The 27,114-nt window shown below is 34.3% G+C and overlaps 2 protein-coding genes across 5 annotated transcripts; both read right to left on the bottom strand.

Moving 5' to 3' along the window:
• Positions 1-9,288: 9,288 nt before the first annotated feature.
• LOC134232181 (uncharacterized) lies at positions 9,289-10,779 on the bottom strand. The gene has a single exon (XM_062714126.1). It carries the CDS (start codon positions 10,777-10,779, stop codon positions 9,289-9,291), a length of 1,491 nt encoding a protein of 496 aa, XP_062570110.1.
• A 10,162-nt stretch (positions 10,780-20,941) lies between these two features.
• Positions 20,942-26,494, bottom strand: LOC134232199 (semaphorin-5A-like). 4 transcript variants are annotated; one of them, XM_062714146.1, is made up of 6 exons: positions 26,379-26,494; positions 25,651-25,735; positions 23,789-23,968; positions 22,828-22,998; positions 21,580-21,732; positions 20,942-21,486 (listed from the first exon to the last, which is right to left on the bottom strand). In XM_062714146.1, exons 2-6 carry the CDS (start codon positions 25,706-25,708, stop codon positions 21,416-21,418), a joined length of 633 nt encoding a protein of 210 aa, XP_062570130.1. In that variant the 5' UTR covers positions 25,709-25,735; positions 26,379-26,494; the 3' UTR covers positions 20,942-21,415. The 4 variants fall into 4 exon arrangements, with proteins under 4 accessions (XP_062570130.1, XP_062570131.1, XP_062570133.1 ...); XM_062714147.1 differs by lacking the exon at positions 26,379-26,494 and adding an exon at positions 26,260-26,281; XM_062714149.1 differs by lacking the exons at positions 23,789-23,968; positions 25,651-25,735; positions 26,379-26,494 and adding an exon at positions 23,567-23,607.
• Positions 26,495-27,114: the final 620 nt, after the last annotated feature.

Here is a 27,114-nt window from a genome sequence, read left to right as displayed (position 1 = left end):
CTGAATTACATGTTCTAAAATCATTTCAAATACTCTTTCTATAAAAGATATTTATGGGATAGTATGATACTCAATTTATGCAGTTTTTCTCTCATAACCGGAAGTTGTCGTTTTAGTTTCCGGTGGGACTGATATATTTCAAAAATACAAATAAGATGTTATAATGTGATGCAAAAAATGTTTCACGCAAGAAAAGTTAAAAATTCATTTCAAATACATTACGTATAAAAAATATTTATGGGAGAGAAAAATACTGAAAATATGCAGTTTTTCTCTTATAACCGGAAGTTGTCGTTTTTGTTTCCGGTGGGACATATATATTTTGAAACTACAAACAAGGTGCTATAATGTGATGCAAAAAAAGTTTCAAAAAAGAAAAGTTGAAATTTTCGATTTCTTTGATCACTTCCTGTGACGACCGGAAGTAACGGCAGACAACCTTACCCCGATTGGTTTTGCCTACAGTACCGACCAGACCCTACCTGACACAAAGCAGTCCCAGAGCAGTCCCGGGGACTGCTTTCTGGGACTGCTAAAGCAGTCCCACAGCAGTCCCAGAGCAGTCCCACAGCGGTCCCAGAGCAGTCCCACAGCAGTCCCAGAGCGGTCCCAGCAGTCCCAGCGGTCCCAGAGAGCAGTCCCAGAAAGCAGTACCAGCAGTCCCAGAGGGCGGGGTTTATTAATGTAATGGGCGGAGCTAACTCAGAAATGAGATTTCCAATAAACAATGGGATTATAAAAGGCAGTTGAAATTGATTCTGGGTAGTATGCCAGGAATCCTTACATGAATGCGAAGGTCATTTATTAACAGTACGCGCAGAGAACCAATTTGGAATAATATTTATCAAAGGAAGAAGGCTTTCACACCTACATGTATAAAATTAAACTGCACATGAATATTACACCAGAGCAGTCCCAAATTAAAATTCATTAAAATTAAAATTTATTATCTATTTATTAAAATTAATCAAAATTATCTGGTATATAAATAATTCCATTTCTTTATTTTCTTTGATTGATACTGTTTCCCATATTAATTTTTTCTACAGAAAATTAAACGTGAATTATTTATTTTCCACCAGAACAAGCTTTAAATAGATCTTATCGTTATATGGCCAATTTCCATACTATCGGGATACTCTAATAAATTTTCTTAAGTATTGGGGCTTTTAAAAAAAATCTTTGTTAATTTTGCCCAGTATTATTTTTCAGTCATGATTATTTTTACTTTCATGTCAATTTAATTATTTTAAATTTCTCTATCTCTATAATAGTGTGCTTTAAGTTTTAAGTGCTTTATTATTTGTAAATGTTAGAGTGTATATCTGAAAATCACCAGAATGGAACCCTCAGATTATGTTCAAAATTAATTAATCCTGAAAGAAATTCATACACATTTCTTTTCTCAATTTTATTTTTGCTTTACATAGATTGAAATTAGGATCATTGTTGACCAGCATGTTCAATGATGTGAAACGCTGATATGTATACACAAATAACATGAATTGATTTTCTGCCCAAAGGCGATTAAAACCGCGAGTGTTGATACCATTTTTATACACATTAATCGGCCAGGTAAACAGAAGCAAAACAAAAAAGAAATATATCACAATTCCCGGTATTTTCAACTGTTTATTTTTAAAATTAATGTACTCTTTTAATAACTTGTTTATAAATTAAAAACTACCAGTAATTCATAAATAATTTCCCCAGTGATTATCCACATTGTTTATTTACGGAAGAATGGTAGCATTGATTTATTAATTTTATTTTATGGTCATTTAATAAATTGTGAGGTTTTCTATTTGAGGGTTAAAAACATGTTCCTTTTTCAATTAAAAATCTTTTATTTAAGTGTAATAATTATTTTTAAATAGTAGCAATTCAAATTTTTAGTATCTAATTTTACATTAAATACCCCCGTAATAAAAAGGCCTACATGTTGATATTTTTTCTCCTAAACCTTATCTTATATCTTATATTTAGGAGAAAAAAAATTAATATTCTCCTCAATTCCTTATTTTACAACTTTATTTTTAAAAAAAATTTTTCTAAACCACATTTGTGTAAATATACAGTCTAGGTAAATATTAATTAACTATAATAATCTCTACTTATTAAAAGATTGTAAGAAATCCTTGCTTTTTAAACAGATTAAACTCATCTCTGCTGCAAGTAAACAAAACAACAGGGGACCTGCAAATTCAGAATACACAAGGGGGCGGAGCTATCATGTCACTCAGAACCTTTTTTCACACATGAGTGAACAAAGCAGTCCCAGAAAGCAGTCCCAGGGACAGCTGGGACTGCTGGGTCTGCTTTTTAGAGCAGTCCCAGAGCAGTCCCATAGCGGTCCCAGAGCAGTCCCACAGCAGTCCCACAGCAGTCCCAGAGCGGTCCCAAAGCAGTCCCGGGGACTGCTTTCTGGGACTGCTTGGGTGTCAGGTTGGGTCTGGTCGGTACTGTACTTATCAAGATCTATTAATCATATAAGTTTGGTTTCTTAATCTCTTACCGTTTCTGAGATATGACTCGGACAAAAATTTTTTGAAAAAAGCGGAAATTGGACATATCTGACGACCGGAAGTGACTTTTGAAAAACTGGAAACTGCATCTGAAAGATATTTTTACTCTCCATCATCCCTGAAAATTTCATGAGAATCCGTCCAGTCATCTCTGAGAAATCGTCAAAACAAAAAGGCAAAAAAATAATAATAATAATAATAATAATAACTAGAAACTCTTGTTGCTACAGCAACAAATAAGGTCTTCCGTTCTCCTCTTTTATCTGTAAGAAGAATATTTTTGTATTTAAAAAAAAAAAATGCAAAAAAAAAAAATATCAATTCCTCCATCTGGTCTCGATCCCAAAACCATTAGTATGAAAGTCGGACACGCTAACCACTGAGCCACCAACTTCCACAACATTTCAGGTATTTTGTAAGCTTAGTATTTTAAGGTTGAAGGAAATAGTTTCGTAGTGAAAGAAAAAAGTTTCGTAGTAAAGTCCGGTCAAATTTCTTAAAAAACTGAGATATTCCCTGTTTGATGTGATATTTGATGTAGAAAAATGATTAGAATAATTATGAGACACATTTGCAGAGAATCAAAGTGCTTGCTGAAAACAAATGATGTGCAACATGTAGGTATTACTATGACACTTAGCATATACAGAGCTGTAAATGCGAAACTAATACACGTGGTCAGTTGCAGAGGAAAATAAGCTGAAAAGCCGTAAGCCTTACAAGAAGGTGAATGACCCCATATCAATTGGTGAATTTTCTTTAGGGCATAGATTGAGTTACAGAATACTGGGAGTTCTACCCTGCTCGGAAAAACAAACCAAAATCTGGGTAGTCCCGGGGTGCATTTTTTGGTACATGTGCACTCTACTATGCAGATTACATGTAATTTGTTGTCATAATTTGTGAGTCACGGGCATTTTCTCAACATTGCAACGTACAAAGCGAGATAACTGCAATCTATCTAACCTATCTGAATTGCGTAGAAATTCATTTGATAGGAAACATTGTTATTTCCCAGATTCCTTCAATTAATATTAAATGTAACTAAAATTGAAATAAATTCTACATATAAAAGAAATCAAGAATACTTGGTATCAAAATTTCGTATTAAAGCAGGAGAATCGAATGCTGTTGACAAAAACTGAAGAAATAGCCAATGCAAGTTTTAATTAATTTTTATGCTCATCAGCACCTAGATTTCAGACAGAAAAAAATGTAGTTTTTTCCGATACTCATTAGAATTTCATTATATACTTCAGAGACTCACCGTTACACCCTCAGGACACTTACTTTGATGTGTCTTCTACTGCAATCCTTAAATTTCATGTTGATATGTCGTGTCGTTTGAGTTATACAAAATTTTTCTATGTTGGTATTTTTTTTTTTGAAGATAAAAAAAAGGGAGAGGGGGTATATTAGTATTTGTTAAAGTGAGAGATGTAAATATGTCCACGAACTCAGGCTTGATTGTGACCTTTGGGTGAATGGGGTTAAAGGTCAAGGTCATTTATCGAGGTCAAAGGTCAAGGTCATAAAAAACCTTATAAACTTGAGTTTAATATTTGAAGCTGAATCAAGCTAAATATAATAAAGATTTTTTTAACTATTAAGTAAGGGTCAAGGTCAAAGGTCAAGGTAAAATATCAAAGTCTAAGGTCAAGGTCATTTGGGGGAAAGACATATATAAGCAATTTTAATACTTTTCCAATGACCTTGACCTTTTGATCTTGACGTAGTTTTATTTCTTATATTCGGAAATTGTTTTTTGTTTTGACTGATTAGATGCAATAATGTAATGCAAGAAAAAAAATGGAAAAAAAGTTGAAATTTTCGATTTTTTTAAATCACTTCTTGTGACGACCGGAAGTGACGTCGGAGGCATTTATCCCTATATCTGTTGCCCACTCTTCAAGGTTTATTATTCATATAAGTTTATTGTCTTGATCTGTTACCATTGCCAAGATCTGGCTATGCTTGCTACTCAGTTTGAGGACAGGAAATCACGTGACCGGAAGTCAATTTTTAAAAAGATATTTGTAGTTACTCGAGACATTAGCAATCTGAATAACGTCTAAAATCATTTCAAATACTCATTCTATAAAATATATTTATGGGATAGTAAGATACTCAATTTATAAAGTTTTTCTCTCATAACCGGAAGTTGTTGTTTTTGTTTCTTTTGGAACGGACATATATCGGATCTAGCTATGATAACTTCTCATTTTCAGGACAGGAAATCACGTGATCGGAAGTGAGTTTTGCAAAAATTCTTGACGTTAATGTAGACAGTTGCAGTCTGAATAACATATCCAAAAATCATTACAAATACTTTATAAATAAATGATATTTATTGGAAAGAAAAATACTGAAATTATATCGTTTCCCTCTTATAACCGGAAGTTGTCTTCTTTTGTTTCCGGTGGTACTGAAATATTTCAAAACTACAAATAAGATGCTATAATGTGATGCTAAAACAGTTTTATGAAAAAAAAGTTGAAAATTTCGATTTTTTGGATCACTTCCTGTGACGACCGGAAGTGACGGCGGACGATCTTATCACAGTTGATTTTGCCTACCCATCAAGATCTATCACTCTAGATAAGTTTGTGTCTTAATCTTTTACCGTTTACGAGATCTAGCTATGATAACTTCTCATTTTGAGGACCGGAAATCACGCGACCAGAAGTGAATTTTACAAAGATATTTTACGTTACTGTAGATATCTGCATTCTGAATAACATATCCAAAAATCATTACAAGTACATTACGTATAAAAAATATTTATGGGAAAGAAAAATACTGAAAATATGCAGTTTTTCTCTTATAACCGGAAGTTGTCGTTTTTGTTTCCGGTGGGACTGATATATTTCGAAACTACAGAGAAGATGCTATAATGTGATGCAAAAAAAGTTTCAAAAAAGAAAAGTTGAAATTTTCGATTTTTTTGATCACTTCCTGTGACGACCGGAAGTGACGGCGGACAATGTTAACCCAATTGGTTTTGCCTACTTATCAAGATCTATTACTCATATAAGTTTGGTGTCTTAATCTCTTACCATTTCTGAGAAATGACTCGGACAAAACTTTTTTGAAAAAAGCGGAAATCGGATATAACTGACGACCGGAAGTGAATTTTGAAAAACTGAAAACTGCATTTGAAAGATATTTTAACTCTCTATCATCCCTGAAAATTTCATCTGAATCCATCCAGTCATCTTTGAGAAATCGTCAAAACAAAAAGGCAAAATAATAATAATAATAATAACTAGAGCAAAGCTCGTTGCAAAGCAACGAGTAGGTCTTCCGTCCGGTTTTGACCGGAAGTGCCGAAAGTGACATCAACAAAATAAAGCAATGAGCTAAGTCGTCTCCAGTGACTTTATAATTTTGTATAAAGACATTCAAAATAAGCTATTTTTGGTTACTTCCGGTTTGACCGGAAGTGACAACGACGGACGGAAAATTGATTTTTATACACCCACAGACATATGTTATCCAAAAACTTGTCAAGAAAGGCAAAAATACGCGTTTTCCGACTACTTCCGGTATGGCCGGAAGTGATGACGCCGGACGTATTTTGACGACTCAGCTAGATTAGGCTTGTCATTTTGAACAACTTTGCTTCTTTGAAGTATTACAAATTATCAATACTTTTCGAGATATCAATTAAAAACTTATGGCCCCTCTAGATCCCTTATTTTAGGGGTCAGCCCTTTTTTCGAGATATCATTTGAAAGATCTCAGAACTATTCACAATTTTTGCTCTATATGTTTTAACAAAATATTTACAAGTAAAACGATATAATAGAAAAAGTGTTAGAAATTTTAAAACGCTCAATATGACTTTTTTCAGACCATACCGAGCGTTAACATGCAGTACTTCCGGTGAAAGTTAACAACACAATGCAAATCTACATTTGTTGCTCTATCTTCCAGAAAAGGTTTCATCTTCCTGTGGTGAGCGGTTTTCAAGAAGAGCGACGGACAAAATAACCCTTAAAAATCACAAAATTGCGAAAATCTTCGAACCGGAAGTGACGTCATCAAAATGAAAAAAAATGCATCAAGTTTTTTATATGTTCTATCAGACTTGAAAGTTTCATAAAAATCTAATGAGCCGTTTTTGAGAAATCGCGTGCACAAAATCGGTAAGAAAAAAAATAATAAGAACTAGAGGAAAGCTCATTGCAAAGCAACGAGTAGGTCTTCCGTCCTGTTTGACCGGAAGTAGCTTTCATTTTCAACAAAAATGAGAAATAACGCCTAAAAATGATTTGAATCATCAAAAGCTATGTTAATTAATGCAAAAATAAGCAATTTTTGCTACTTCCGGTTTAACCGGAAGTGACGACGACGGACGGAAAATTAATTTTTATGCTCCCAGAGACATATGTTACCCAAAAAACTTGACAAGAACGACAAAAATACACGTTTTTGACTACTTCCGGTTTGGCCGGAAGTGACGACGCCAGACGTGTTTGGACGACTCATGTAGATTAAGCTTGTCATTTTGAACAACTTTGCTTCTTTGAAGTATTACAAATTCTCAATACTTCTCGAGATATCAAGTAAAAAATTTTGGCCCCTCTAGATCCCTAATTTTAGGGGTCAGCCCTTTTTTCGAGATATCATTTGAAAGATCTCAGAATTCTTCACAATTTTTGTTCTCTATGTTTTAACAAAATATTTACAAGTAAAGCGATATAATAGAAAAAGTGTAAGAAATTTTGAAACGCTCAATATGACTTTTTTCAGACCATACCGACCGTTAACGTGCAGTACTTCCGGTGAAAGTTAACAACACAATGCAAAACTACATTTGTTGCTCTATCTTCCAGAAAAGGTTTCGTCTTCCTGTGATGAGCGGTTTTTAAGAAGAGTGACGGACAAAATGACCCTTAAAAATCACAAAATTGCGAAAATCTTCGAACCGGAAGTGACGTCATCAAAATGAAAAAAAATGCATCAAGTTTTTTTTATGTTCTATCAGACCTGAAAGTTTCATAAAAATATAACCAGCCGTTTTTGAGAAATCGCGTGCACAAAATCGGTAAGAAAAAAAATAATAAGAAAAACAGTGGAAAAGAAACAAACGAATAACAAGAAGGTCTTCCGCCGAAGACGGAAGACCTTAAAAACAGTGGAAAAGAAACAAACGAATAACAAGAAGGTCTTCCGCTGAAAACGGAAGACCTTAATAATAATAATAAAAAGAAAAAACAGTAGAATCACTATAAGGTCTTCCGTCTGAAACGGAAGACCTTAAAAAGAAAAAACAGTAGAATCTCTATAAGGTCTTCCGTCTGAAACGGAAGACCTTAATAATAAAAAGAAACAGTAGAATCACTATAAGGTCTTCCGTCTGAAACGGAAGACCTTAATAATAATAACTAGAGGAGATCTCGTTGCGAGCAACGAGTAGGTCTTCCGTTTGATTTTTGATAAGGTTATAAAACAACTTTAAATGAAAAAAAGTGTTCAGATCAATTATTCAAAATACGTGAGAACACATTTAAGAGTGAAATCTATCAATTTCAAACAACTTCCAGTAATATAATTCACTTCCGGTGTGACCGGAAGTACTTAAAATGACCTATGACTCCTCTCTGAGCGTTTAGGAATGATCCCTGATAATTTCGAGGAAAAATGCTCATTTTTTGGACTACTTCCGGTTTTGAAAAAATAACTTCCGGTGGACATAATTTTACTCGAGACACTCTATTTGCCTCCATTAGAAACATTTAAAAAAGAAAAAAAGAAAATTTTGCATATTTTTAAATTACTTCCGGTGGACGACGGACGCGACGGAAGCAAAAACTTTATATCCTTCTCAAATCTAGGAGTCATAATCTATTATCCCTGAAAGTTTCAGGACTCAATCTTCAACCGTTTTTGAGAACACTCTCGGACAAAATGACACTTTAAAAACAGAAAAATTGCCATATCTCGCGACCGGAAGTGACGACGGCAAAATAAAAAAAAAACGCATAAAGTTCAAATAGTTTCCAATCATTGCTGAAAGTTTCATGAAAAACTGTCGAGGCGTTCTCGAGAAATCGTCTGCACAAAATCGGTAAGAAAAAAAAGAATAATAATAATAATAGTGGAAAAGAAACAACAGAATCAGTAGAAGGTCTTCCGTTGGAGACGGAAGACCTTAATAATAATAAGAAACAGAGTAAAAACAATACGTTCCCCAACTTCGTTTGGGGAACATAATAAGAAACAGAGTAAAAACAATATGTTCCCCAACTTCGTTTGGGGAACATAATTAATGGATAAACTTCTGCCAAGTCTTTAGTCTACAAAAACTGTAGACTACTGCAAACTTAAGGAATTTTCAAGATATACGTTTAACTTTACAGCCGTTTTTGCTCGAGTACGATCGAGTCAACCATTTTTTGTCACAGGTGATCTAGATATTGACGTCATTTATCATTGTTACGTTAAAAACAATGAGCAAAACATTTCGTTTCATATGCTATTTATAGAACATGTTTATGACTCTTTGTTTGCCAAATTTCATTCTGATCTGAATTGTGGTTTCGAAAATATAGAGGTTCGCGAGCTTTTTGATGACCCCTCGTATAGTAAAACTTAATCACATTTGTGGCATAATCTGATAAAAGAAAAATTCATTCAAAATTAAAATGTATGGAGTACAATGAAAAGATATTGATAACAAGTGCATGCACTCTACTTGTAAGGGTTTATAGTTTTTGTTAATTTTTGTGAGACATAATTTAGCAGAATTGTTGTTAATCTATATTCTGTACTGAAACACTTTGACATGTCCTTTCAAGTATCCTACCCATAGTGTAGACCTGTATAGGGACAGTGAGCATGGATATTTAATTTCATCCTCTGTCAGCAAAAACTTCAGGAACAACCCTTCAGGACTCAGTAAATGGATCTGGTTGTTGTTAATGTCAGGTACGAGGATGTTACAGAGGGAGTCACACTCTGCATTACCTGGCCTAAAGTCCTCTGAGAGGTTTTGTCCACGGTAGACAGACTTCATACGACCAGAGGGAGACATAATCACTAGTTCACCTGTTGTTTCACTTGTACTGTTCACAACACAGATATCTTTATTTTTGTTCTGTTTGACTCTAACTGGCAATGTAAACAGTCTGGTCTGACCATCCTCCTGGTACTCATACTCATGGATGACGTCACCTGTCACAGTGATGTGTCTCACCAGACGTCTGCTGTTTGAATCTAATTTATAAAGATCTGATTCTAAGTCTGTCAAGGTGAGCAGTAGGCCACCGTTTATTGCCTGACAGATTCCGACTGGTCCCAGTGGTTCTGTACTGATGATTGTAGAGACAGATCCTGATGGTGACAGACAGCTGATGGAATTTTTACTGATGTTAGTGAAATAAACATCTCTATTATCAGTTACACATATGTCATTAATTTTAGTATTAGTACTAAATCTATGTTCTTTTGTGCCTTGTTGATTGACTTTTTCTATGTATTTTGAATTTAGTTCATATATGTAACATTGGTCCTCACTGAATTTCTCCAGAGAAAGTATTCTTTTTTCTCCATGTTGAAATTTATTTTCTTGAGTTGCACCAATATTATCCAAGTCCAATGTCTTTCCAACCAAAGATTCAAGAAATTCTTCATTAATTTCACCTCTAGTGAATCTCACCGAGTGTTCATATTTTGTCATATGAACCTCGACTTCAGACAGCAATTTTGTCAGTTCTCTGTGGTTGTCAATCAAGCTGTAATCTGACATGGTGCTGTTGTTCTCCTCCATAAATTTTAATGTGTCCAAAATTCCTTTCTTTTTCTTCTCTAATTCAGATTTCACATGATTCAGTTGATCATTCTTTTTAACTGAACTTTCTTTCATCGTATTTTCATGGTGATTTTTTATTTTTGTTAGCCTGGCCATTATCTCATCATAATGTTTCTGAAGCTTTTCAATTTCAAAGTCACACCGTTGCTTATTTTCTGTGATCTGTTGTGGAATCTTCTTTAGCTTCTCATCAACGTTATGTAGATCTTCTTCCTTAATCTTTTTCAGAAATTTATGTAAACCTTTTCTCCTTTCGATGGCAGCCGTAGATATAGTCTTCCAGGCATGATCTCTATGGTTAGATTTTGCACAATCACCACAAATGAATTCATCACAGTCCTCACATATCATATCAATCGGCAATTCATGAGTTCCACACATTTCAATGTGATTTTGAGGAGAGCCTAATGGATATATTTTGGTGGTGTGGGCAGCCATGTTTGTCGGGTGTATCTGAATAACCTAATTTTAGCATGCAAGTTAGATAATCAAAGAAATTGTGATGTTAGATTTTAATTTTATTGATTATCATACCTAGATGTGCAATGAAATATAAACACACAGGTAAATGCATAAATTTTAACATGAAGTATTCTTTTGAACCTTACAACAAGAGAATATATGGGATCTCTGAGCTATATATATATATATATATATATATATATATATATATATATATATATATATATATATATATATATATATATGTATGTATGTATGTATGTATATATATATATATGATTCTAATTGTGTAATTAACAGAAATGTCCTATGGATAAAAACAGATACATGTATTAGTTGTACATTCTACTGCATTCGACTTTTCACCCCCTCTTGCACTTGAAAGAATCAGGGGCAGTAAGCATATATGAGCTGCCCAATATTTTAAAGAAAATTTTATACCAGTGCTATCGTTAAGTTGGTTTATTTTTCATATAACGAGATGTCCAGTTTGATGTAAACAGCAATAAAATTTTCAACATTTGATTTGTAGTTGAGTTATCACGATGTGAAGTTGTGTGATTTTTCCGGAATTGAGAAATTTCCATCAAATTCTCACATTCCAAACAAGATTTAGATATGGCCGCACGAAAACAACAGAGTAAAAATTTAATAGATTGTTTAAAATGACATAATAAATTATATCCCAAAATATCATTCTGTTGTTCGCATGCGGCCACCCTGAAAAATATAAAAAACGATGTTTTTTGAGGCCGATTTTGATCGCTTCCGGTTTCGGTTTTTATATTCAGACGTAAACTAAGTTGGAGGAAACAGAAAATATGACAGTAGATTTATCGAAGTTCTAACCATTTAACAGGTAGGGATGAATTGAAAATCAGAGCAATTGTAATTTTACATCCACTACTTATATGCACTGTTCAAAATTAAATCCCTCCTAAACTTATTAATGATAAAAGATTCGACATGACAGACTCTGCTAACTCCATGAACTCGGGGGGGACGGTAATCAATGCATGTCAAACAGTTGAAAATAGAAAATGTGTATTTAAAATATATTAAACAGGAACACAACGTGCTATCTTCTTTCAAATAAAAACTAAATTATAAAAAGTTGACTTATTCATCGATTCTCTTTGATTTAGGCCCGAATATTCATGATTCATGAACCCTCGATCGGCCGGTTGACCTGCATGATTAGCCGCGTTTTATCAGTTGTGAAAATCTTTACATATACGGCATTAAAATATAAATAGGGCCTACACTACATTTCTATGTTGGTGTTTATTACATATTTTTCTGTCTGATTACAAATACAACCGATTCTAGCGTTTGTGTATTCAAGAGACCTTACCCTGGTACCTGTGTACTTTGTGTAAATGTATGGTGTGCTATAATGGGTGCAAGATGTTTCGGGACCACGACGTTTCAGGACCTGACTAATACGACGTTTCGGGACTAGCGACAAGACGGTTCGGGACTTGGGTAAAGACGATTCGGGACTTGGGTTAATTTTTTTTTCGGGATCTCAACAAATTATTTTATTTCATATATAATTCATATATATTTCATATATAATAGTCAAAAATAAAAAAAAATTGTAAGAGTTTTTTTTTTTGTTGTTGCAGAGACATATAAAACCATTGTAAATATAAAACCATGGTTTTATATGTCTCTGGTTGTTGTAAAACTGTTAAAGAAATAAAAAAAATTAGTTTCTTAAAAACAAGCTAACATCACTAAATCTAATTAATGTTCTTTGCAGAATAAATAATAATTATAAATAAAATTCTTTCTATTTTTCTTGTGGGAACAATGTATTTTTTGTTTTTTTTTTTTTAACCAATTAATTAAAATATTATTAACATAAAATTAAACTTTTGTAAGTATTAAAAAAAATAATTAGATTACCAAGGAATATTTTAAATTTATTTAAGTCACCATTTAAATGAAAAAAAATGTTTGTCATTACAAGCTTCATCTTTTTTGTTTTAATTTAAAGTACCCAATAATGTCCTTGCCTCTGATTTTATTCATTAAACTCAAAAAGGTAAATCAATAAAACTGCTATTTAAATTGATTTCTTGAATGAAATAATTATATATTGTACCTGGTAATATTAATAAATTATTCCCTTTTTTCATATATAAAGAAAATCTTATGCAAATGTATATACACTGTACAAGTAACCCCCCCCCCTCTCCGTCCATAGTTAAAGACAAAATGCGCATACATAATATATATAGTAATTTAATTTTGATATTCATATTTTAATTGTAGGATGCCTGGAGAAGGTCCAAAACGATATCCTGTTACTTGAGCTGTTACTTGTTGGTATTGTCAGTGCTGTGCCCATGTGACCTCAATATTGTGGTTTCTTGGCTATGAAAGACACACAAACTTTGCAGTAAGACCTACTCAAGACTGGGCTGACTACCTTGAGGATGCAGAGCTCTGTGCTTCCTGCAGTAATGAATGGCTCATCAGAAAGTGAAATGGGTGCAACGGAAGAGTGACATGAATTGCAACATTGGTTTATTGAGAGTGAACATTATTGAGAGTGAACATTCTGCAGATTATAGGCGTCTCCATATGTGTGAAAATTCTCGAGAGGAATGTTAAACAATATACAATCAATCAATCAATCTGCAGGTTATGATATCCACTGCATTAGACTCCCATTGTTGTTTTCAACAATATAGTGGAAGGCTGTGTATATATTGTTATTCATTAATTGTAAATAGGGATTTTTATGTATCTATGATTTTTAGCTCACCTGAGCCGAAGGCTCCAGTGAGCTTTTCTGATCAAAATTTGTCCGTTGTCTGTCGTTGTCGTAGTCGTTGTCGTTGTTGTCGTTGTCGTTGTCGTCGTCGTAAACTTTTCACATTTTCATCTTCTTCTCAAGAACCACTGGGCCAATTTTAACCAAACTTGGCACAAAGTATCCTTGGGTGAAGAGAAATCAAGTTTGTTCAAATGAAGGGCCAGGCCCTTTTCCAAGGGGAGATAATCATGAATTAGAGAAAAATTAATGGCATTTTTAAAAAATCTTCTTCTCAAGAACCGCTTGGCCACTAAAGATGAAACTCATGTGGAATCATCTTCAGGTAGTGTAGATTCAAGTTTGTTCAAATCATAACCCCCGGGGCAAGGGTGGGGCCAAAATGGCCGACCCAAGTTTTACATAGGAATATATACGAAAAATCTTTAAAAAATCTTCTTCTCAAGAACCACTGGGCCAGGAAAGATGAAACTCATGTGGAATCATCCTCTGGTAGTGTAGATTCAAGTTTGTTCAAATGATGACCCCCGGAGCTAGGGTGGGGCCAAAATGGCCGACCCAAGTTTTACATAGGATTATATAGGAAAAATCTTTAAAAAATCTTCTTCTCAAGAACCACTGGGCCAGGAAAGATGCAAGTCATGTGGAATTGTCCTCAGGTAGTGTAGATTCAGGTTTGTTCAAATGATGACCCCCCCTGGGGCAAGGGTGGGGCTAAAATGGCCGACCCAAGTTTTACATAGGAATATATAGGAAAAATCTTTAAAATCTTCTTCTCAAGAACCACTGGGCCAGGAAAGGTGAAACTCATGTGGAATTGTCCTCAGGTAGTGTAGATTCAAATTTGTTAAAATGATGACCCTTGGGGCAAGGGTGGGGCCAAAATGGCCGACCCAAGTTTTACATAGGAATATATAGGAAAAATCTTTAAAAATCTTCTTCTCAAGAACCACAGGGCCAGGAAAGATGAAACTCATATGGAATCATCCTCAGGTAGTGTAGATTCAAGTTTGTTCAAATGATGACCCCCGGGGCTAGGATGGGGCCAAAATGGCCGACCCAAGTTTTACATAGGAATATATAGGGAAGCCTTTTAAAATCTTCTTTTCAAGTACTTCAAAGCTATGATTAGTGTTATTTATATGGAATCATACTCAGGTAGTGTAGATTCTAGTTTGTTCAAATGATGAACGCCTGGGGGGGGTGGGGTAAATTCAAGCCCGATGTGCTCAGGTGAGCGCTGTGGCCCCTGGGCCTCTTGTTTTTCTGTTTAAATAGTGATTTCTTAACATTTGTTATATAATCGAGAAATTAAAATATAGTACATTGTACATCCCAAAAACATATTAGATTCATTGCATGAGTTTAACAAGTTCGGTTGTAAATATTGAAAGATTAATTATGTACATTGACAAATGAAATGATTTGTTATTATCATATGATTATACTTCATGAATAATTGTTATCAAAATTAATATACTGATGTAAAATGCATAATGCATCACAAAATGTTTCTCAGATAATAGTAACAATTATAGTTTATTACGCAATGTGTTTATTTGCATATTGAACTTTTTAATAATTAACATGACTATATACAAGTACTTGTTATTTTTTGTAATACAATGTAATTACAAAACCTTTCCAGTCAAACATGTACTAGTATAACTAATTCTTTGATGCTTATTATGAGTAAATGTAGTGTATAAGGCATGAGTGGTGTGATGTTAAACTTCTATGATCTTTTTGGTAAAAGTATAGGTGAGTGATGGGAGTTCTGGAATTTGTTTATGCAAACTGAAATCCCTTTTTGTTATTTTTGTCAAGTTTAATGAATTTTTATTAAAAATGTTAGTTGAATACATTTCTTGTTTGTTCACTTTGTGCATTCAATGTATTTTTATGTTAAATACATACAAGCAAATTCAAAGAATTGTGGTGCCCCGCTTTCGGTGTCTTTGTGAGTGAGATGTTATTTTTTCTGACATATTGTGTCTAATATGAACACCCTATCATATGTCATTTATTTAGAAATTATCATTGAAATTGATTTTTTTAAAGGTTGAAAACCCTAATCCTGACCGTTAAAAACTTATGGCCAAAGTGAAAGTTTTTAAAGTAGGTCAACTCCAAGGTCAAGATCAAAGGGTCAAAGTTGTTGGTATCCAATTAAAGCTCCTGCCACAAAGAATATATATGTGAAATATGAAAGTCTTATTATCTACCGTTCAAAAGTTGTGACCAAGGTTAAAGTTTTTTAAAAGTAGTGAAAACTCCAATATCAAGGTCAAAGGGTGAAAGTTGTTGGTATCCAATGAAAGGTCTTCTCAAAGGATTACATATGTGAAGTAGAAAGCCCTAGCTCTCACATTTCAAAAGCTATTGTCAAGGTTAAAGTTTATTCATAAGTACGTAAATCTCAAAGGTCAAGGTCAAAAGGTAAAGGTTGTTGGTATCCAATGAAAGGTCTTGACTCAAAGAATACATATGTGAAAAATAAAAGTCCTAGTATCTACTGTTTAAAAGTTGTGACCAAGGTTAAAGTTTAAAAAGTAGTTAAAAGTAGTTAAAAGTCCAAGGTCAAGGGGTAAAAGTTGTTGGTATCCAATGGAAGGTCTTTTTACAAGGATTACATATGTGAAGTATGAAAGCCTTAGTCCTCACCGTTCAAAAGTAATGGTCAAGGTTAAAGTTTTTTCATAAGTACGTGAAACTCCATGGTCAAGGTCAAAAGGTCAAAGTTGTTGGTATCCATTGAAAGGTCTTGCCACAAAGAATACATATGTAAAATATGAAAGTCCTAGTACCTACTATTCAAAAGTTATGGCCAAAGTAAAGTTTGGAATTTTTGTGTAAAAGTGGATTAAACTCAAAGGTCAAGGTCAAAAGGTCAAATTTGGTGGTACCCAAAGAAAGGTCTTGTAATAAGGAATACACAAGTGTAATATGAAAGTCATAGCTCCACTAAATCAAAAGTTATGGGCAAGGTTAAAGTCTTTGTGACGGACAGACTGACAGACATAGACTGACAGACAGATGAATAAGATTTAATGTCCCCCCGCTTTCGCGAAAACTGGGGACAAAAACAACTGTTTTACATTAAAATCCGTTTTTTCACCACTTTTAGCTAAAAAAATGGTTTCTATTCACATGTTTAAGATCATTTCTGTTGTATTTGTATTAAACATCCATCTTTTATTTCTTTAATCATATTTACAGGGGAAAAAAATTATTAAGAATTTCCAGAAATCAGTGAAAATAGTGTTATTTTTGTATTGACCCCAAAATGTCTTAATAGTGGTTTTTTTCATCAAAATATGTCTAAAAAGGTGTGATTCAATCATAATTCTTTTAATATTTATGATATTTTGTCCATTATGGTTGGGGCATATTTAGGGTCTTAATGCCCCTGATTCTTTTTTTCACTTGTATTAAGTTCCAATAATCGAACATGTCGAAGGACCTTCTGGCAATTTGGTTTTGCATGTCAAAGCTGAACAGCCTCTGTATCTCAAATCAATAGGAAATTCTAGCTAAAACTATGCTGATTTTTCTTTTTTAAAAAATGGATTTCCATCATTTTATATCTGGTGACAACTTGTGGTAATCAATTTATGCTATTTTTCGTATGACAGCATCTTATAGTAGTACTATGATTTTAAACTGAGAATATCTTGGGAGAGGTATATTGTACTATGTTCTGTAGATAAAATTTTAAAGTATTTCTCTATAAGTCACTTTATAAAACTGTTGTCTACTTTTTTAAACCAATCTAAAACAATGAAACTTATACATGTACATTGTACAAACTTCAATTTTCATTATATAAATTTGCTGCCAGTTTGGTCAATTGTGGCCGTTCTTTTGTTAAGCAGATTTGTAGAAGATATCCGTATACATTGTACAATGTATTTTCTATACTAGCTGTACAGAATTATGCTTTGAACTCATTTAAAACATTTATCCTTATCACTGATGCCTAAATCTGGGTCAGTGCCCTAATAAGGTGATAGTGGATCGACCAGAGGTTGAGATAAATGTAAAAGAGCCTACGTGGAAGGAATTCAAAGAAGTGGACATGAGAGCAAGATCAGGCTCAGTTCCGCGACCACATTGGCTACTATACATAGTGTATAAGAGGTGCCCAAATTAAAGTTACTGAGAAGATTGTGGCAACTTTTTCGAGTAATCTGAAAAAAAGGAACGATACAGAATGCTGGAAAGAGGCAGAGGGATGTTTTGTACCGAAAGAGGAGAATTCGAGGAAAATCAACCAGTTTAGGACAATATCTTAAGTTTGCTAAATGTGGAGGTGAAAATGTTCATGTCAGTACTATAGCAAACGAATATCAGGGTACATGGTGGAGAATAGATACATATATCCTTCTATTCAGAAGGCAGACATACCTGGGTACTCCTGATGCCTAGAAAACACAAGTATCATAAGTCAGCTCATCAAGGACGCCAAAAACGGCAAGAAAAAATTGCAGCAGTGTGGGTAGAACTAGCCAACACGTATGGATCTGTGCCCCACAAGCTGTTGGAGTCGGAGATGAAGCGGTACCATATACCAGAGAAGGTTCAGGGGATTGTCAAGAGCTACTTCGGGGAATGCAGATCCGGTTCACTGTGGATGACTACACCACATCCTGGTAAAGAGTAACTGGTTTAATGAATCCCCCACAGATAAAGATAGCATCGAGGACACAAAGAAGCTCCTTGCTTGGTAAAAAAGGGTCAATGGAAGCGGCGTACCTGGAAAATATAAGGCATGGATCTATCAGCACGGGGTCCTACTAAGACTTATGTGGCTGCTCCTCATATATGAAATTGTAACTACTACAGTCGAAGCCATGGAAGGGAAAATTAGTGGGTATCTGAGGAGATGGCTAGGAGTTCCAACATCATTTACATCGATTGGACTCTACAGCAACTCACCCAGTTACGCATAGCAGTTTCCTCCGTGGTGGAAGAATTCAAGGTAGCAAAATGCCGCTTGGTAATGACGTTAGTGACTCAGCAGATGACAGGGTTGCACGAGCAGGGATCCAGACAAAAACATGAAGAAAGTACTCCGCAAAACATCAGTGGATCAAGCAGAGAGTATGCTATACTCACGAGATATGATTGGAAAACACAAGCACTGGCCATGGGCGACAGGGCGTGGGAATTTCACACTTCCAGCAGTAGTCAAAAGCAGCATTATCAGAGAGACGCACCATGGTTCAAGGTGAAGTTCGGCGCACTGAGGAAGATCATCGGATAGCAAAATCAACAGAACTTGGAAAACAGGGGGCCTGGATGTAGTAGGACTTCAAAGAGCGGGAATTAACCTTCTTCTAGGGAGAAAGCTGATGGAAAACAAATCCAGATAATAATGATGAACAATCAACTTCCATCCTCCAAGCTCCCATCTCACAATATTTCTCAACTTTTGATCAAGGCAGTTCAAAGATGCAAAAAAAAAAAAAAAAAAAAGAAACGTAAAAGATTTCCGAAATTAGACTGATAATATTTTGACGATTTGCAGAGTTTGAAGAGGTTTATCTTAGAAAACGGAACAGAAATATAAATGTGCAGTGCCTGTGTTCAACTGACAGAAAGAATGTTATAAACAGTATCCAACATTGATAGATTTTTTATGCATAAGGACTTTAAGCTGTTGAGTAATAAAGGAATCAACAACATCACAATAAACTGTTTTGTTGCTGTTCAAAGATGAAAAACAAAATTGGGTGAAGAGCTAAAGACTAATAGCCATTAGCACCCATGCGTTCTTTTAATATGAAAAACCAAGCGCTTCTGAAGAAAGTGGGTTAAAATCAATCGAAGTGCTAGTGAGAAAGAAGAACAGACGATTGATTCTGTACCAAAAAGTCATTAGTGATCGATGTTGTTGGAGTAAGTTACCGCTTAAAAGAAATCCGAGATATTTTCATCATTTTTTAAAAATTTTAACATTCACTATGAGTTGAAATATAGATTTGATCATTTATTGGAAAGTTACAGTTTTGGTTTCTGTAACTAGGAATAAGTTTCATTACTTTGTGAAAATTTGGATTCAATGCATGCTTTAAGATATTTATATCTTTGTTCTGTATTATGAATCCATAAACGTACCCGAAGAAGTCCAGTTAGTCATTAAGAATACTATTATTTTTATAAATGGACTGATTTTAAACTTATTGGACGGTTACAGGAAATTTATTATTGCATTTTTTGAGTCTTTAAAGAAATAGAACATATTCAGTTAAATAACAAATCAAAGATGATGTCGTAATAATGTTTTAAATATTGAAATTAAATGTCCAAGTTGTACAAGTATTACTTTACAATGTTATTAATTCCAAATTCTGCACCAATTGTGACGTCAGTCCGCCATGGCCGCATGTGCTGGATATTGACATATTTCAACTTTTCCTTGTTATATGTAATAATGCTAGCTGCTGTGTATCCCACACTATAAACTCTATATAATATTATTTAAGAAATGAATTTAATTTTTGAAGATTCATGAGGTTATGAACTACGATGCTTTATGCCGGCATATTTCATGAAGCGCGTTAGCGCTTCATGATAAATATGCCGGCGTGAAGCGTTGTAGTTCATATACCTCATAAATCTTCAAAAAATCAAATTCATTTCTTATATTTACATTATTTTTCTGATGACTTGCCATAAATTTACGCCGTTTAACTGTCATTTTTAAAACAAAACAGTGTGCACTATATTTTTTGACTTTTTGACGACAAGAGCGGTATTATGACGTAACAGTGGATATATTCATGCTTATTCGTGATACATACCTAATGTAGTTCATGAGAAAATATACTGCATTTTATTTTGTAAAGAATCATAGGAGAAATTTATTGGAAATGTAAATATTATTATAACAGTAGCTTGATCCGAAGAGTCGTATCATGTCGAGTTGACAGGCGCGGATCATCAGATCAAACGAGACGTGAAGCGTCGAGTTTGATCTGATGATCCGCGACTGTCAACGAGACGTTGACACTTATAACTGGCTAAATATATTAAAATAAACCTTTAAAGATAAATTGGATAATATTAATCCATTAAACAAAGCATAATAACAAGGGACTTTTTAACGCGCAAGAAAAATAACGTCATATTTCTGCGTACTACGTCATCAGTTTCAGAGAGTGGTGATATGGATTCAGAAAACAACATGTTGGTGATCCGGAAAATCGGATCACGACGTCACGTGATAGCGTAAATTCAACAGTAAAATTGGGTGATACACATTAGGTATATAATAAAGTTCATGATCAAAATACAATAATCTTATAATATATACATATTTTAATTTGCATAAAAATATAGGCAAAAATATACAAAAATAAATTTTAAAAAGTTCACAACGTTTACAAAGCATAATAACAAATGATGAGACAACTTGAACTATATTCAAAAAGCACCATGCAAAGAGAAAAACGCATCAAATACAGTTCATATTGACTACAAAATTTCAAAAAAGCAAACACACGAATCTACGTGTTTTGTGGTGACCACATTTGTACAACTCTCTCACACACGCAGAACCATATTATATCCAATATGCATTTAACAACATTTCTAACTTTGTTCATGAAATAATAGTACAATATACCAGTAAATGTCTTTTTTAAAGAAATATCTACAAAAAAGTTTTCGCATGATGTTCGTGTTTCACTCCTTTTGTCAACAGGATAAGAACAAATACACACACCCTCAACTACACACCCTCACACGTTTTTACATCCAAATATATCCCTCTCTCTTTCAGCTCCTTTACAGTTTCCATATTTATTCATATTTCAAGTTTATTTATGCTGCATGTAAAAGAAATAGTACAAGAAATATATGATATATTGTCTTTGATATTTCATTCACGATACCTGCAAAAAGAAACAGGATTGTTAATTACTCAAGAGAAATTATGTTTTCTAATTCTATCAATAACAAATATTGCTAAATGCACGAAATATTACCATGGTTGACATATCTGCAATTCAATTCGTCACTTCCGTCATGACATTGTAGCGTTTTGTCACATTTCTGCGCAGCCGGAACACACTGTCGTCTGCTGTTACACATGAAGTCCTCCTTTGTACAATCCGATAAACTAAAGGACGGAGGAATGGCTGAAAATTACAAAAAAAAAAACCTTAAAAATTTGTCCTTTTTCTTAATTTCAATTGAAAAAAAACCCATTTCATTGGCTTCAGAGATATTAGAGGGGGAAATGAACATTTTTCCTTTTGGAAAGGAAGAAAGGGATCGCTGGGGAATTAACCTTTCCCTTACTTAAGTAATTTTTGTCAGTCCTTACAAAAACTGAAATGAGCAGCCAGATGTGCTTCACTTTTCTATATCGATAATATGTTTTATGGTGTAACCGTTGGGGCGAGCGCAGTTGTACTATCAAAAACACTTGAAAAATTTGATCAGCCACTTCAAACATCAAGCCGCACGAGACATCTCGACTACTGTAGCTGTGACGTCAGATGACGTCACGGAGCTCGTCGGAGCTTACGGAGACAGCCGAGCGTCTGGTTTAAACTATAGACCTAGTGCAATATTGGTCGAAATACATTGCAGAGTTATTTTTTTGTTTCTTTGAATGATTTCTACAAACTTAAAGCCTTTTATGCCTTACGCTATTATTTATTTATTTATTGATTTATTCGCGCAAAGGACATTGGGTAGTAAAGGAATTCTGGGAATGTTTCACAGAGAAATTTGCTTGACGTATGTACAGATTTCATTCCGAATTTCCTCTGTTCTTACACGTTAGTCTATTGAGCTCGCTGCGCTCGCTATAAGGATATGGAGATAACGAACAGTGTTCAGTCTCAAAGTCCATTAAACAATACAAAATAGGAGCAGAGCAACCACGGACCTCCGAACATCAGAGGTGGGATCAGGTGCCATGGAGGAGTGAGCATCCCCTGCCGACCGTTCACACCCGCTGTGTGCTCCTTGTCATGATCAGGAAATAACGGTAAAAATCCGTCGTCAATTCAGTGTATAAATAATGAACTAACAATTGGTATGAAAAACGTCAGTCAGCATTTGACTCAGTGATAAATTGTATTTGCTGAATTTATGATCCAGTCCGAAGACTGCAGGAATGGATCTGAAACACTTGTCTAGCATGGATGAAGGTCACATTGTGTAATGTAGGGCCATCTAACTGCCTGGGCGTTAAAACGACCACTGTATATGTATCTACTTACTAGGACATGGTTGTACTTCACAAGCTCTGCTCTCATTCGCCAGGCCCGAGCAGGGCATTCCCCCGTAGGCGGGTTTTGGGTTGACGCAGTAGCGGTATCTCTCCTGGCGCCCAGGTCCGCAGATCGAGGAACACCAGTACCACCCCGACCACGTGGTCCAGTTACCGTCCACTGAAACACGCCAACTGATTGGTTAAAATAGTATCCCACAGTGTTAATATACATAATCAATTGCCATTACAGTATGATCATGCAGGGAACAACATGAAAGAAAATGTAACAGTTACAAGTATCGAAGTAATAAATATATTTATTGAATAATTACATGTATATATAGTGTTCACTAAAAAAAAGATTCCAGAATATCCTGTGTTGTCTGTACCTTATCAAATGTTTTGGATGTAACTTACCATAGCAGTACTTGGAGATGTAATACTCCATGAGCGTGTGTTATCTATAACTTTTCAAGGCTTTGCGATGTAGCTTATTAGGGTAGGATTTAGGGATGTAACATCTCATGTTATCGTGTGTTGTCTGTAACTTACCGGGGCAGGATTTAGGGATGTAACATCCCATGTTATCTTGTGTTGTTTGTAATTTACCAAGTCTTTGTGATGTTACTTATGAATTACCAGGACATGATTTAGGGATGTAACATCCCATGTTATCGTGTGTAACTTACCAGAACAGGATTTAGGGATGTAACGCCCCATGTTATCGTGCGTTGTTTGTAGCTTACCGGGACAGGATTTAGGGATGTAACACCCCATGTTATCGTGCGTTGTGTAACTTACCGGGACAGGATTTAGGGATGTAACACCCCATGTTATCGTGCGTTGTGTAACTTACCGAGACAGGATTTAGGGATGTAATACCCCATGTTATCGTGCGTTGTGTAACTTACCGGGACAGGATTTGGGGATGTAACACCCCATGTTATCTTGAGTTGTCTGTAACTTACCGGGGCAGGATTTGGGGATGTAACACCCCTGGTTATCGTGAGTTGTCTTGTTTGTCCTCTGTCCATTCTTGTCGATCCAGTAAGCTTCCCTGTATATCAGACCGTAACCGCACGTGACCGAGCATGACGTCCACCCTGACCACCCGCTCCAGGTGGAAGTTTTCTGCTCAGGGGACACCACTGACAGAGGAACGAGATAAAATATTAATATTGTTAAGGTTCATCTAATAGATACTCTGTCCGCTCGTATACATGTATACCACCCAATGCCCTTTATATAAATTTACAATTAAACCAATCATTTTATTTAAATTCTCATTATACGTGTAATTTAAATGCACATTATTGCAGCATATGCATCGTGAAAAAATTGACTGAAATTGCCTTAATATGAGGTTGGCATTTTATTAAGGAATGAAAGCCGCTTTTGTGTTGTCTCTCTTATCAGACGGTCAATTTACCTTTTAAACTTGAATCACTTGTATTAAAAAAATCTTGAATTACGGTATATCCTATTCTAAAGGACAAATTTTACTGTCGTTTTGTAATCTATAAAAACTTTTAATTAATAATTAAGTCTTTCTTTCTTAAGCTTGTTTCTTTCTTTTTTAAAAATAAACATTGCATATAAATTTACAGCTTGTACAGCATCTTGTATAATAGCAATTATGATACATGTAATATAATTCAATAATTATAATAATATATGAATAGAAAGAAATGTATGGAATTTAATTATTTTTGATCTTGCATTACACATTCTTAAATTCTATATAACAAACGCGAAACGCGATTTATGTCAGATTTTATTGTTGTGAGTTTTAGATGTAAAATACATATGTTATACAGTTATCATTTTAAAAATTCCAAAGTTTTAAGATTTTTGACAATGACATTTTAAATCGAAATTCTAGTTTGTATTATATATTTTCGATTCATCGACGAAGGAAAAAAAGTCGTGTCTGGGATTTTGAATGACTTTTGAGCAACCTATAAAAATTTTAAAAATGTGGACATTTTTATCAACGACAAAAACGTTATCTTTTACTCTTTCAATACTTTTTTCATCTTGTGATAGACTGTTTTTAAATTCATCCTGTAACAATACGCAATATTTAGACAAGTTCTCCCCGGAGTGGAGCCTTTGTTGTCTTTGGACCCCAAGGACAGAATTAAACGCGTTCTGCAGGACCTGTTCTGTGCTGAGGAATTTTAATTCAATCGTTTTAACAAAGCTTTATTTATTGTACATATTTAATGGGTACGAGTCCCATTAAACACGTAATATTATGGATGTATTTTATATATAGGTACCGATATGTATCTATATGGGATAGACATAGTATCTATAAATTAGCCTTTCTACAATAGTTATATGCTAAAGGCAACTTTTTATCATTTAGTGGGTTTTTTTTTGGTTTTTTTTTTACATGCGGGTGGTTGAAAATCAACGAAGAAATAAATATACATGATTATGGGTATATCCTAAAATTATAATCTGATTCAGATTTACAAAATCTTGTTTCAATAAAGATGAACTTATACCCCCCCCCCCTTTATTTTCAATTTTAAACAGTGAAAGCTTTAGCTAGTTGTTTATAAGAAAAAAAATTAACAATACAATTCTCTTTTCCCCCAGTCAATAAATTACAGAAATACGCCAATCCTATTGTCATCTTGTCAAAATTAAATACATACAAGTGTTAATTGAATTTTCAAAACAGTTTATTGGAATTAATATTTTGACAGAATTTTGAAATCATATATACTTTAATGAATTCATTCTGATTCATTCTGACACATTCGTATGTGGAGAGAGAGAGAGAGAGAGAGAGAGAAGAAATAAACAGAAAACCACATACCTGCATAAAAACAGCTGATTATCACCAGAGAAAACACTGAGAAACACCTGTGTGTCATTATTACACCTGACGGGGACCTTTACTTCTGTAAATAAAGTCATACAAGATATCATTACGGGGCATCGACAAACCTGCCATTCTTCTCTGTAGATATCTTGATTCGGAGCAGTTTAATTAATGTCAGAAATACCCTCTGTGTCCCCTATATATACAGCATGTAGAGCAAGCGCCCAGTTCTTTGTGCAGTCTAAGCGCGTCTCTTTTAAGTTTTCAAGTCCATTGAACCGAGAAAACGTCAAGATATTTTTATGATTAGAAGAAATAGATTGTTCAAATCATTTTGGGATTGTGAAAAGTCGAATGAATGGGTATATACGTAGAATATACTTGTACAAACACTTGACTGAGACACTCATCTCGACCCCTTTCTCTTTACACAATTTAATTATTGTGTCATTTTTTTTTTCATTTCTCCTCTACAAGAGAAAACTTTCTATATTGGGGCAATATTTACATTGTAGCGATCACACTCCTAATCAAACAAAAGGTAGATTACGTCGTACAGACTATAAACAGTAGACTTTTAATTTACACTGTACATATACATACATGTACACTGCGCTGTTGGGTTGATAAACACGGTGGTAGTCGAGTGACCCCAATTTTAGGACAATCGCGGGAGGGTACGTTTCAGACACGGCAGATGATCGAAAGAAAAACCTCCTTACCTCAGAATCTTGTAGATAAGTGGTGGCTGGAGGACATTTCACAACATCGTCTTGTCCCTGGCGTCATTAGATTTTGTCATAGCATGGCTGCACAGTGGCCTAGCTGTTAAATGAATCACTGCGACACACACATTGTGAAATGTTTTTAATTTTTGTATGCCAGTGTGTAAGAGGAGGCGGATCTAAAATTACCAACATACCTCAGGATATTTTTTTCTCTTGAATCTACATAAGTGGTCGAGAGAGAGAGAGAGAGAGAGAGAGAGAGAGAGAGAGAGAAATTTAAATTACATTTTTTTTTTACAATATATACTGATCGAGATCAGATTTGTAACTATTCACATTAAAGCCTCGAATTACTAATTTGTTTAAACGTATTGATAACTTGTTATAATTATTATCATTTGTAAATTAATTATGAAAACAAACTGATAATTTGTTAAAATAAAATTAAAAGTAAAAGTAAAACTTTATATAAATTTATATATAAATTTCTGAACTTGTGAACGTCAGGTCCTTTTGACTCTTTGTAAATAAAATTCATTCAGACATTTCTTATTTCAGTTTATTGAAGTCAAGAAGCATAGATCTCAGAGACAATATTTACTATCATACATTTGAACATATATCGGGTATACTATATGTTAATATCAAAAAACAAACCCAAACCGTGGGAGATATAATGATGAATTATAAAAATTTAACATGTACAAATCATATATAATATTTTCGGTAA

Source organism: Saccostrea cucullata, unplaced genomic scaffold (genome assembly GCF_032062105.1).
Source record: "Saccostrea cucullata isolate Sc308-1 unplaced genomic scaffold, CSIRO_AGI_Scuc_v1 ctg220, whole genome shotgun sequence".
In the NCBI taxonomy this organism is placed as follows: domain Eukaryota; kingdom Metazoa; phylum Mollusca; class Bivalvia; order Ostreida; family Ostreidae; genus Saccostrea; species Saccostrea cuccullata.
Note: the sequence above shows the minus strand (reverse complement) of the source record. Positions and strands in the feature narration are given on the sequence as shown.

Coding starts and splice junctions, on each gene's coding strand:
- LOC134232181 (XM_062714126.1), bottom strand. CDS start 10,779: ATGGCTGCCCACACCACCAAAATATATCCATTAGGCTCTCCTCAAAAT.
- LOC134232199 (XM_062714146.1), bottom strand. CDS start 25,708: ATGACACACAGGTGTTTCTCAGTGTTTTCTCTGGTGATAATCAGCTGT. Junction 21,733..22,827: donor TGAAGTACAACCATGTCCTA/GTAAGTAGATAC, acceptor TGTAATTTTCAG/CCATTCCTCCGTCCTTTAGT. Junction 21,487..21,579: donor TTGCAGATATGTCAACCATG/GTAATATTTCGT, acceptor TTCTTTTTGCAG/GTATCGTGAATGAAATATCA.